Below are 11,286 nucleotides of genomic sequence, written 5' to 3'. Positions count from 1 at the left end.
AACATCTTCTATCCCTGATAGACCAGGAGAGATGCCCCAGGTGCAGGCAGAAGAATGATTTCCCTTTCGCTTCCTGCAGGATTCTCGGTGCAGTTCTAAGCTACAGGAATGCGCTGACCACATGAGCAGGGCACTTGCAGAAGCCCCTTTCCTCCAGGAAGCCTCCTTTGACTGCCATAGGCCGCAGAGGCTCCTCTCCCCCACCTTGTTACAGCTGATAGAACCACTCAGTTCAGAGCTGGTGGTCTTCTGATGATCTATCCCGGAGATCTCTTCCCTCAGCTTGGCCAGAGCCCCAGGCTCGTGGGTCTGGTCCGTGGGAATTCAAAGGCCCCCAGTGGCATTCGTGCGGCAGGGAGACTGCCCGGGGTTCCTGCTCTGAACCCTTGCCCTAGCGCCCCTACTCAGGCTGAGAGTCGGGGTCAGGTGCCGGAGTCCTAATCTCAATTCCTTTATTCAAGCATCCGCTCCTCATTGACGTGTTTCCCTGAGCTCTCCACTGTGCGCCAGGCGGGGTACCTGGGGCTAGGGAAACCGAACGTTAGCGCTGGCTCGCCCGCCCTCGCATCCAGGGAGCTCGGCGTTCTTGCGGCCCTGCTCCCCTTGTTTTCAAGTGCAAGTTCCACGGTTCCGTGCTGAGAATAAGGCCAGCCCCGGGGGCCGCCATCCTTGCCTGAGGTCTTACTCCGACCCGCGCCGCGTCTCGGCGCCCTCGCGCCGCGGAGAATTTGCAGCTACGGGAACGCGGCGCGTCCCGGGGCCACATCTGGCCGGGCAGGCACGCGCGTGTCACTAAGACGCTCATTCACCGGCGCAGCTGTCACCATAACAACCGGAGAGAGGGAATCCTGGCGACGGCCGGGGCGCGGGGCGGGGGGAGGGGGCGCCGGTAGCGGGAGGGACCCGGCGCGGGCGGGAGCGCGGCGGTCGGGGGACACCAGCCGTGGTGGGAGCGCCCAGCACGCCCCGCGCTCCGCCGAGCCCCGCTCCATGCACACCCGCGGGCGGGAGGGCGCCACGCACGTCGCCGCCGCGGCCGTCCCTGCGGGGCGGTGACAGAGCTTGCCTCGGAGACGCCGAGAGCCCGCGCCGGGGGCCCTGACTCTATGGCCCGGGGGGAGCGCGCCGGAGCCGCCGCGCCGCCCACCCTCAGCCGGAACCCGAGCGCCCCCGGGAGGAAGCCGGGAGCTCCGGGTGCCCCTGGCCCCGGCCCAGGGGCCTGCCAGTGGCCCCCGCTCCCGCCGCTGGGCATGGGAGGCAGGTAGCCCGCTCGCGCCAGGGCACCCACAGCGGGCGGGACCCGCCAAGGACCGCGAAGTCCCGAAGAGGAAGCAGAGGAGCGGCCTTCCCGCCCCCGGCCGCAGCCCCAGCAGGGCCCTCCCCCGGCGGCGCGCACCGGCGCGCGCACACTCGCACACCGCACCTCCGCTCCGGCCCGGCCTCGCCCCCACCTGCGAGCGCCGAACCCCCTGGGGCCGGATGCCATGGGTAACAACTTCTCCAGTATCCCCTCGCTGCCCCGAGGAAACCCGAGCCGCGCGCCGCGGGGCCACCCCCAGAACCTCAAAGGTAGGCTGCCCGGCCGGCCGGGCGCAGCCGGAGGACTGGGGCGCAGGTGGAGGGCCGGGGAGGTGTGGTTGGGGAGCACGGGCAGACGACACCTGTTGTGGGTGTCTGGAGGCCGGGGCTGCACCTCTGGCGGTGGAGAGGGCTGGGGTTGGGGGGCAGCCGGCGGCGATGGTGATGGAGGATGGCGTCCCGCGGGGTCTGCGCAGTTCTGTCTGCTGGCGCTGGGAACGTCACTGGAGTCCCCCAGGCCGTGGTGCTAGGCGAGCCTGAAGAGGTGGGGAAGGACGTTTGCCGGGTCGATAGGGGAGTGGGGAGTGAGGAGGGAAGCTCGGGTCGTCCGGCTCAGCTTCTCCAGGGAGCCACCTCGGTCTCCTTTCCATCGGCCTAGGGTTGGGGAGACCAGGCTGGGAGCACTAGTTGCATTTCCAATGGGAGGGTTTTAAGAATTCAGGATGGGCTTACAGCAGCCTGGAAAAAAGGGTCCGAGCTGCTGGTTCTTGGGATCCTTGCAGTCGTTGGCTTTTTGCATCCATTGAATTAGTTTGATTTCTGTTTTTCCCAAAGACCAGATATCCAGTCAAGAGCCCTAGAAAAGAGGGGCTGGGAGCCTTGAAACACAGGGACATTTATTTACCAGGAATGTCTTTGCTTTCTACCTCTGCCCCCCGACCCACTCAGCACCTTCAGGGTGGCCCTAGGCCCAGTCTCCCAGTTCCCAGCCCGCCATTCTTGTCTTGGAGCTTCCTATGCTGCCTCTGACCTTTGGAAGACACTGCTGGGTCCTCCTGGGCCCTCAAACCCTACGAAATTCCCTCAAGAAGATGCTTTTCTTTCACCCTCAGAACCAGCGGCACTTGTCCTGGGCATGATGGCTGAAAGCCAGGAAGGGAAGCACTTGGGCGTTCACAAAGAACACCCTACTTCCTCAGCCCCTCAAGTTATGAGAAGGATAATAATAGGGCCCTTTAACACAAGGCATCGAACTTTCACAAACACATTTTCAGTGAGCATGAACACTGCCTGGGGTAGTCCGCAGAGCAGAGCTATTCACGCTATACCCATTTTACAGATGAGGAGAACCAAGGCTCGCTTTAGGCTCCCAAAGCCAGCCAGACCTCGGTGCTGGGTGCTAGGCTGTAGACCCCTATCTTTTGAGCTGGAATTCTGTCTTTTTTAACTTTTAAGACCAGGGGAGAGGAGGAGAGATGGGACCATTGTCCTGCATTGTAATACTCCAGCTCTTTCAGAACCTCAGCTCTCACTTGGCTCAGGAAAATCAATGGATTTGTTGTGTCTTTCTGGAAATCAATATGGCAATACATGTCAAGATGCTTTAAAAATATCAATTTGTTGGCCGGGTGTGGTGGCTCATGCCTGTAATCCCAGTACCTTGGGAGGCTGAGGCAGGTGGATCACTTGAGGTCAGGAGTTCCAGTCCAGCCTGGCCAACATGGTGAAACTCTGTCTCTACTAAAAATACAAAAATTAGCCAGGGATGGTGGTGTGTGCCTATGATCCCAGCTACTTGGAAGGCAGAGGCAGGAGAATCCCTTGAACATGGGAGGTGGAGGTTGCAGTGAGCCGAGATCGTGCCACTGCACTCCAGCCTGGGCACAGAGAGAGACAGTATCAAAAAAAAAAACAAAAAAAAAAAAAAAAAAAAAAAAGAAAATCAATTTGTCGACTTTGTAATTCTACCTAGAGGAATTGATCCGAAAGAAGTGGAGTTGCAGGCATGTATACTTACAGCACTAGGCTAGGATGCTCATGGTAGTGTTGTTTGTACGAGGTAGATGACCTAAATGCTCAGTAATCATGGCATATACTCTTGGTGGAGTACTATGCAGTCATTAAAATTATATTTGTGAAGAATATTTAATGACTTGGGAAAATGCTCACAGTATAATGACAGAATACAAAGTTGTGAAGACTGTATGATCCCAATTTTGTTTAAAAAGTGATATGAATGCAAAAAACTTTAACAAAAACAAAACAAGCCAAAATGCTTGTAAAGTTTCCAAAGGGCTAACAGTAATTTCCTCTGGGTATGGGATCATATGGAATTTTTTCTTTTTTATATTTTGCTCTTTTCTAAAGTTTCGATAATAAGTATTATTTTTGTAATCAGAAATAAGCTATCAGTGTTAGCAAGTATGAAGACTATTTCTGAGCATTGGAAACAGATTCCTAATGAATCGATGAATATTATTCATTCAGCTCAGCCTTCTCTGCAAGTGAGAATAATGAGGGAAAAGAATAATGATTTGCCCAAATTAAAGCGGCAAAACTGGGCCCTGTCCTTCAGGGGGCAGGGGTTAGCTGGGGGCCAGTGAGTTGACTTGGCCCTTAATATTTGCAGACTATCTTCCTAAGAAGGCCTTGCTCCATCCTTGACTGTATGGAAACCCAGAGAGCACCCCAGTAATTGTACCTTTTTAATCTAAAATTTTGAATCGTGGGAATCTGAGGTCTCTGTGGCTAAGGTCTTTGGCAGAAGGCAGGAGTGGGGTCCCAACCACACACCTACTGTAGGCGGCCGTGGAGATTCCGCTCCTGCTCCCACTAAGCCTGAAATGAAGGACAGAGTGTGCACATGAAGGCCACCAGTTGTTGCCTCTGTCTTTTGTCCAGGGTCCACTGACCCTCCTTCTCAGCTTGACTTCTAGGGGCATCTTCCCATCTTTCTACCCTAATAGAGCCATCACCTTTATTCTGTAATACTTTAGTGTGTATTTCCAATTCCCTTCTAAAGTATCAGCATTGACCTACGAGTCTTCTCTGATGTATCAGTGGTCAGCCAGAAGTCCATTCTAATTGTGTTGGTGTTGACCTGATAGGCTGTGTTGCTAACCCAGAGTTCTGCTGGGATGACATCTGTACTCAGCCAGAATTTATCTCTAATTCTTATCAGTGCTCATCCAGAAATTTGCTGGGAGTAGGGGTAGAGTGACTGTCTTGATTTTCTTCTCACTTTACATAATTGCAATTTCTTGATTCCTCACCATTTTAATTAAAACAGCTGGAAGGGACCTGGTATAATAGGGACCCTAGGACTGATTAGAGATCTAAGATTGGTCTGCTGTCAGGCTGACATGACCTGAGACTCCACCATCGCCTCGCAGGTGGTAGACTTTGGTCTTCTTCTTGGGAACACACTGACCCCGCTCTGCTGCTGGCGATTCCCACCAGATTATGAACTGTGTGGGAGTGTTCGGGGAGAGGTCCCTAGTGTAGCTCTGGGCTTAGAACCAACAGTCAGTGCCCAAGGAGCTCCCATGTGCCCAGCTCAGGGGTAAGACATCTCTGGGCCTTTACGGGCTGGAGAGCTACTCGAAAGGGAAGGATAAGGGAGTGAATGGAATCAAGTGTTTGCTTGGTTGGACTGTCGAAACCCAGATGTGTGGGCAGAGGTCAGAGAAGGGGCATCAGGGGAGGATCTGAGCTGGACATGGAGGTAACTGGAGGAACTGGAGAGATGGCAAGGGATGTAGCAGAGTCCTAGGGTGTGGGAGAAGGGGGAAAGGCATAGACAGTAGAGGTATGGAAGGGCTTGACAGTATATGTGTATATCACATGTAATATAAAGCATATGTATATGGAAGTTATGTATATATTTCTGGTTAGGGGCACAGAGTGACTGGGGTGGGGTATGCAGGAGGTTCATGTTTCGTGGAGAAAAATACAGAGAATAAAGGTTTTCCTCCTTCCCTGGTCTTTCTGAGTGCCTGCCTGCTCAGTGCTAAGTGTTGAGGGACAGGCATCCTAGGAAAGCCCATGGGTAGAGCTATTCAGCCCCAGTGGTCACCCATAGATGGAGATTGGATGGGCTACTTCCTGTTTTTTTTTTTTTTAATTTATTGTAAAATTTACATAACCTAAAATTTACCATTTTAAAGTGTATAATTCAGTGGCATTTAGTACATTTACAGTATTGTGCAACTACTGCCTCTACCTAATTCCGGGATATTTTCATCATCCTAAAAGGAAACCCCATGTTCATTAAGCAGTGACTTCTGTTACCCTTTTCCCTGAGTCCCTGACAACCACGAACCTACCCTTCGTCTCTGTGGACTCACCTATTTCAGACATGTCATATACATGGAAGGATACAGTATTTGTCCTCTTGTGCCAAGCTTCTTTTACTTAGGATAATGTTTGTTTTCAAGGTTCATTCATGTTGTAGAATGCATCTCTTTTCCTTTGTGATTCAATAACATTCCATTGTAAGAACATGCCACATTTCGCTTATCCATCCATCAGTTGGTGGACTTTAGGTTGTTTCTACCTTTTGGTTTTCATGAATAATGCTGCTACGAATATCTGCCTCTAAGTCTTTGTTTGAACACCTGTTTTGAGTTCTTCTGGGTATACACCTAAGAGTACACCTCTCATCTTTCAAAAGGGGGTGTTTCTTGAATTGGATACTTCACAAAGTCACTGGTTGTGGCGGCTGTAGGGAGGCTGTCCCCCTCCAGCTCTGGCTGAATGTGATGCCAGCCAGATACCTGTTGTTTCCAGCCTCTTTTCTATGGTGGCTGAGGCTCCTGGGGGCTGAAGGAGGAGCTTCTAAGATTGACTAAGGGTCTTGATTCTTGTGGTGGGCCAGAGTGAGACATGAGGACTCACCTGTAGACCCTGAAATTCCTCACTACTCTCTGGGGTTGAGGATGGGGGCAGGGGAAGGCTCATTCTTGGACAAGGTCTTACCTATTTTTCTCTTTCTTTTTCTTTCTTCCTCTTTCTTTGTTCATCTTCTCTTTCTTCCATCTTCCTTCCTTTTCCTTCTTTCTTTATTCCTTTCTTTCTTTTCTTTCTCCCCCTCCTTCCTTCCCTCCCTCCCTCTTTCTCCCCTTCTTTCTCCCTCCCTTCCTCCCTTCCTTCCTTCCTTCCTTTCTTTCTTTTTCTTTTTTTCTTTCTTTCTTTCTTTCTTCTCCTTCCTTCCTTCCTTCCTTCCTTCCTTCCTTCCTTCCTTCCGTCCTTCCTTCCTTCCTTCTCTCTCTCTCTTTCTTTCTCCTTCCTTCCTTTTCCCTCCCTCCCTCCCTCCCTCCTTCCCCACCTCTCTCTCTCTCTCTCTCTCTCTCTCTCTCAGCTGGAGTGCAGGGGTGGGAGCTTGGCTTATTGCAGCCTTGACCTCCTGGGCTTAAGTGATCCTCCTGCCTCAGTCTCCCGAGTAGCTGAGACCACAGGCACATGCCAGCACACCTGGCTTATTTTTGTAGGTTTTTGTAGAGATGACGTCTTGCTATGTTGACCAGGATGGCCTGGAACTCCTGAGCTCAGGCAGACCTGCTGCCTTGGCCTCCCAAAGTGCCAGGACCACTGTGCTCAGCCCCTAGCCATTTTTCTGCCTTTGCATTCTCTCTGCTACTTCCCTGACCTGGGTCCTCATCCCAGATATTGCCAAACTGCCATCCTAATTGGGTACTCTGCCTCTGGTCCTTCCTTTGATGCTGCCAGAGTGATTCCCCCAAAGTCCTATCTTCGTCATACCCCTCCCCGCTTCAGTTGCCATAATGGGATATTCAAGGTCTCCATTTTTTGGTCAACCCACAGATCTTCCCTCAGCTCTTGTCTGGGCTCCTTCCTTGGTTGTCATGACGCTTGCAGATTAGGTGAGCTCATCCGGCTCTCCACCCCCAGGGAATGCAGCAGGCGGATCTGGGGGGTGCCTGGTGGCCTCCTCAGAGTGACTGGCTGCGTCAGCCCTGTGTTGAACCTGGAGCACAAATCCTGCATGCCCTGTTGGTTTTCAGTTTCAGTTTTACCTTTGAACCCTGTTATGTTAATTATCATAGTAATATTTACAATAGCTACCATGTACTGGGTGGTTACTCTGTGGATTATTTCTGTTAATACCCTCCCAGCAACCTACGGAAAGAGGTAGCATTGTCACTGTTTTACAGATGGGGTAAAAGAGGCTCAGAGAGGTTAAGTAGCTTATCCCAGTCCACACAGTTAGAAATTGATGGGGCTGGGATTCAAAGCCAGGGCTCTCTGACTTCAGCGTTTATGACTGTGATCACTGTGTTATTCTGCCCCTGCATCATTCAGCCTTGAGTGGGCTCTGTCTTTCATTGCGGGAGAGAGATGGGGGAGTAATTTGTGAGTCTCTAGACAGAGCCCCGGGTAGGGAAAGGGCACACCATGGGGTGCTTAACACTTTCTCCCTTGGCTAACCAGAGGATCAGGAGGGCTGTGCTAGTCTGGAATTCCCAGCCTTCTGCCCCTTACGCCTTCTTCAAGGTTTTAGACAGTAGATCCATCAGACACTTTGGAGGAAACTTGCAGTTCTTTGGGGTCAGTGTTTCTCGAAGTGAAACTCTGGCAAGCTTGGAGGCGGTGGGACCAGGTTTCTCAGAGGAGGAGAGCCCGGGGTTGGATGGGGGAGATTTGGAGGGGAGCTAGAAGGGCTGGCAGCAAAGGCACAGAGGCAGAGAAACACAGGGTGTGTTCAGGGATGGTAAGCAGCCCTCTTGCCTGGATGTGGGGTCCCCAGTGTGCAGTTTAACAGGTCAATCTTTGAAGGTGGGCTGGGGTCATATCTTGGAGAGCCTATGATATTAGGACGAAGAGGTTAGATTTTATCCTGTAGGCATTGGGAGCCATGGACGGCTTTTGAGCAAGATGTATGTAGTGATTTTATTTCAACAGCACCAATGGCGGTGGAAGGCAGGCTGGGAGAGGAGGGAATGAGGCATCTTGAGCTGCTGAGAGATTCACAGAGGCCATCAGGCTTCTGTCCTAGGCCAAGCTGAAAGGGCTAGGCATGACAGCCAAGCTGACCTGCTCATCTGGGTTCCCATGGGCAAGTCTGGAAGCATTTCCAGCCCACATCTATGGGCAGCAGGACCATTGCTCATAGGTGGAAAAAACAAAAAACAAGAACCCAGCAATGAAAGGATTTTTTTTTTTGACACACCTCCTCCACCTAATTCGAAAGGATTTTTAAGAAGTCCTAATTCTGATGCTTGACATTATGTGAAGTGTATTCATGTAAACAAATTCATTTAATCTCCCAATAAAAGAGAGGTAGGTATTATTTCCATTTTATTAATTATTAATTAATTAATTAATTTTTTCGAGATGGAGTTTCGCTCTTGTTGCCCAGGCTGGAGTGCAATGGTGTGATCTCGGCTCACTGCAACCTCCGCCTCCTGGGTTCAAGGGATTCTCCTGCCCCAGCCTCCCGAGAGGATGGGATTACAGGTGCCTGCCACCATGCCTAGCTAATTTTTGTATTTTTAGTAGAGACAGCGTTTCACCATGTTGGCCAGGCTGGTCTCAAACTCCTGACCTCACGCGATCTACCCATCTCGACCTCCCAAAGTGCTGGGATTACAGGCTTGAGCCACCGCGCCCGGCCCATTATTTATTTATTATAGAGACAGAGTCTATGTTACTCAGGCTAGATTCGAACTCCTGGGCTCAAGTGATCCTCCTGCTTCAGCCTCCTGAGTAGCTGGGACTGCAGGTGCATACCATTGTGCCAGACCCTTATTCCCATTTTATACATGAACAAGCTGAGCCTAATGGATGGGAAGAATGCTAACCCAGAAACGCTGAGCTGGGAAAGGGCAGGGCTGGGATTTCTGCCCAGGACCAAAAGCTGATCAGGGAGGAAAGTGATCTTGGGGGAGAATTTCTCCATATTAGGACTCTTTTCCTGGGCCCTCTGGGATGGTGTCTTAGTCTGCTTGTTCTGCCATAACAAAATAATACAGACTGGATGGCTTAAATAAATGGAAATGCATTTTCTCAGAGTCCTGGAGGCTGGAAGTCTGAGATCAGGGTGCCTATATGATCAGGTTCTAGGGAGGGGCCTCTTCCTGGCTTTCAGGTGGCTCCTTCTTGCTGTGACCTCACATAGCTTGTCGTTGGTGTGTGTGTATAGAGCGAGAGCCATCTTTCTCTCTTCCTCTTATATAAAGCCACTAATCCTAACAGATCAGGACCTTACCCCTCTGACCGCATTTAGCCTTAATTACCTCCTAAAAGCCCTATCTCCAAATATAGTCATATTGGGCATTAGGGTTTCAATATATGAATATTAGGGGGGGTGTAAAACTCAGTCCATAGCAGATGGCTTGTTCTCATTTCCAAGGTGTGCATGGTGAGGTGCAGGCATTGGTTCTAAATCGCAGAGCCCAAGATGGAGGCAGGATGGGCAAAAGCAGTAACGAGGAGGAAGAGTGAGGGTAGGAAGGAGGGTGGGAGCTAGGCACTGCCCAGGGCATGCCAGAGCCTCCTGTTTCCTGTTAGTCTATACCTGTCTCATTCCTGGACCTGCACACCCAAGGGCTAGAGCTGAGGGGCTGCTTCATGCTGAGCCGGTTGCTTTGGCAACCCTGGGCAGGATGCAAGTGATCTCCTTGGTAACGACTGGGAAACCTGCCTCAGGGATGGAGGGAAGTGAACTGGCCAGCATCAGGCTGGATGGCACAGGCAGAGCTGGCCCTGGCTGCTGATACAGGCAGGCCCATGAGGAGGGCCAGCTTCCGGAATAGCCTGGGCCACCTTTTGGCCATTTCTAGCAAGCCAGAGTCCAAAGGCCCTGTGGAGCCTGTGGGTCCCACCTGGCCAGACCAGAGGCGCTAATGGGCCAGCCCAGGAAGTGGGAGGGGGTGGAGGGTGGTGGGAGGAGGGAGACTATAGCTTCTGGATGACAGACCCAGCTCCAGGGTTTATTAAAAGATGCTTATCAGGAGTCATTCCCTGCATGGCTTTGGGAAATGAGCAGGTGTTGACGCTTGTGGGGGGTAAGAGGGCAGAGCTCAGAGAAAAAGGGCTAATAGAGGAGGAGGAGGGAATAGGCAGGAGTCACTGGAAGGCAGGTGGGAGGCCTTGGCTTTTTGTTTGCTCTAGTGTTAGTTCCAAGGGGAGGAGGGGCTCTGGTGCTGGGCTAGGGAACTGAGGTTCTCCGAGGATGAGGTGGGATGCACTGATAGGGGAGGGTAGGAGGTGGGCGGGAGAGCTCATTTCATTGTTTAACAGACTTGTACTAAGCATCAGCTGAGGGCCAGCAGCCATGGGCCAGACACCCTCCTGGGCATGCGGATATGGTGGGAAACGTAATAGGTGAGGGCTCACCACTTCCTGCTTCCAGAATAGCCTTTAGGGGGAAGACAGATGGAAACAAAAATGACAAATGCACAGAAATGAATCTGGAGATGACAATTGCTAACATTTATGTGCTAGAGCCCATTCCCCTATTCCCCTCCCTTTTCTTTTTTTTTTTTTTTTTTTTTAGATTGGGTCTTCTTTTGCTGCTCAGGCTGGAGTGTGGAGTGCAGTGGTGAGATCATGGCCCACTGCAGCCTCACCCCCTTGGCTCAATGGATCCTCCCTTCTCAGCCTCCTGAGTAGCTGAGACTAGAGGTATGTACCATCATGCCCAACTAGTATTTTATTTTTTATATTTATGTATTTTTTTGGAGATAGAGTTTCGCTCTGTTGTCCAGACTGGAGTGCAGTGGCGCCATCTCGGTTCACCGCAATCAAGCGACTCTCCTGCCTCAGCCTCCTGAGTAGCAGGGATTACAGGTGCCCACTGCAACACCTGGTTAACTTTTTTTGTATTTTTAGTAGAGATGGGGTTTCACCATGTTGGCCAGGCTGGTCTTGTACTCCTGACCTTAGGTGATCCCCCTACCTTGGTCTCCCAAAGTGCCGGGATCACAGGTGTGAGCCACTGTGCCCGGCCCTGACTAGTTTTTTGTA

The 11,286-nt window shown here is 51.6% G+C and overlaps 1 protein-coding gene across 1 annotated transcript in view; it reads left to right on the top strand.

Moving 5' to 3' along the window:
• The first annotated feature begins 884 nt into the window (after window positions 1-884).
• The window catches only part of NEURL1 (neuralized E3 ubiquitin protein ligase 1), a 93,091-nt gene continuing 82,689 nt past the window's right edge, over window positions 885-11,286 (top strand). Inside the window, exon 1 of the mRNA XM_017531130.2 lies at window positions 885-1,569. Coding sequence (XP_017386619.1) covers window positions 1,485-1,569 — 85 coding nt within the window. The 5' untranslated portion in view covers window positions 885-1,484. The remainder of the gene's footprint in view (window positions 1,570-11,286) is intronic.

The sequence above is a fragment of the Cebus imitator genome, unplaced genomic scaffold (genome assembly GCF_001604975.1).
Source record: "Cebus imitator isolate Cc_AM_T3 unplaced genomic scaffold, Cebus_imitator-1.0 Scaffold71, whole genome shotgun sequence".
NCBI lineage: Eukaryota > Metazoa > Chordata > Mammalia > Primates > Cebidae > Cebus > Cebus imitator.
Note: the sequence above shows the minus strand (reverse complement) of the source record. Positions and strands in the feature narration are given on the sequence as shown.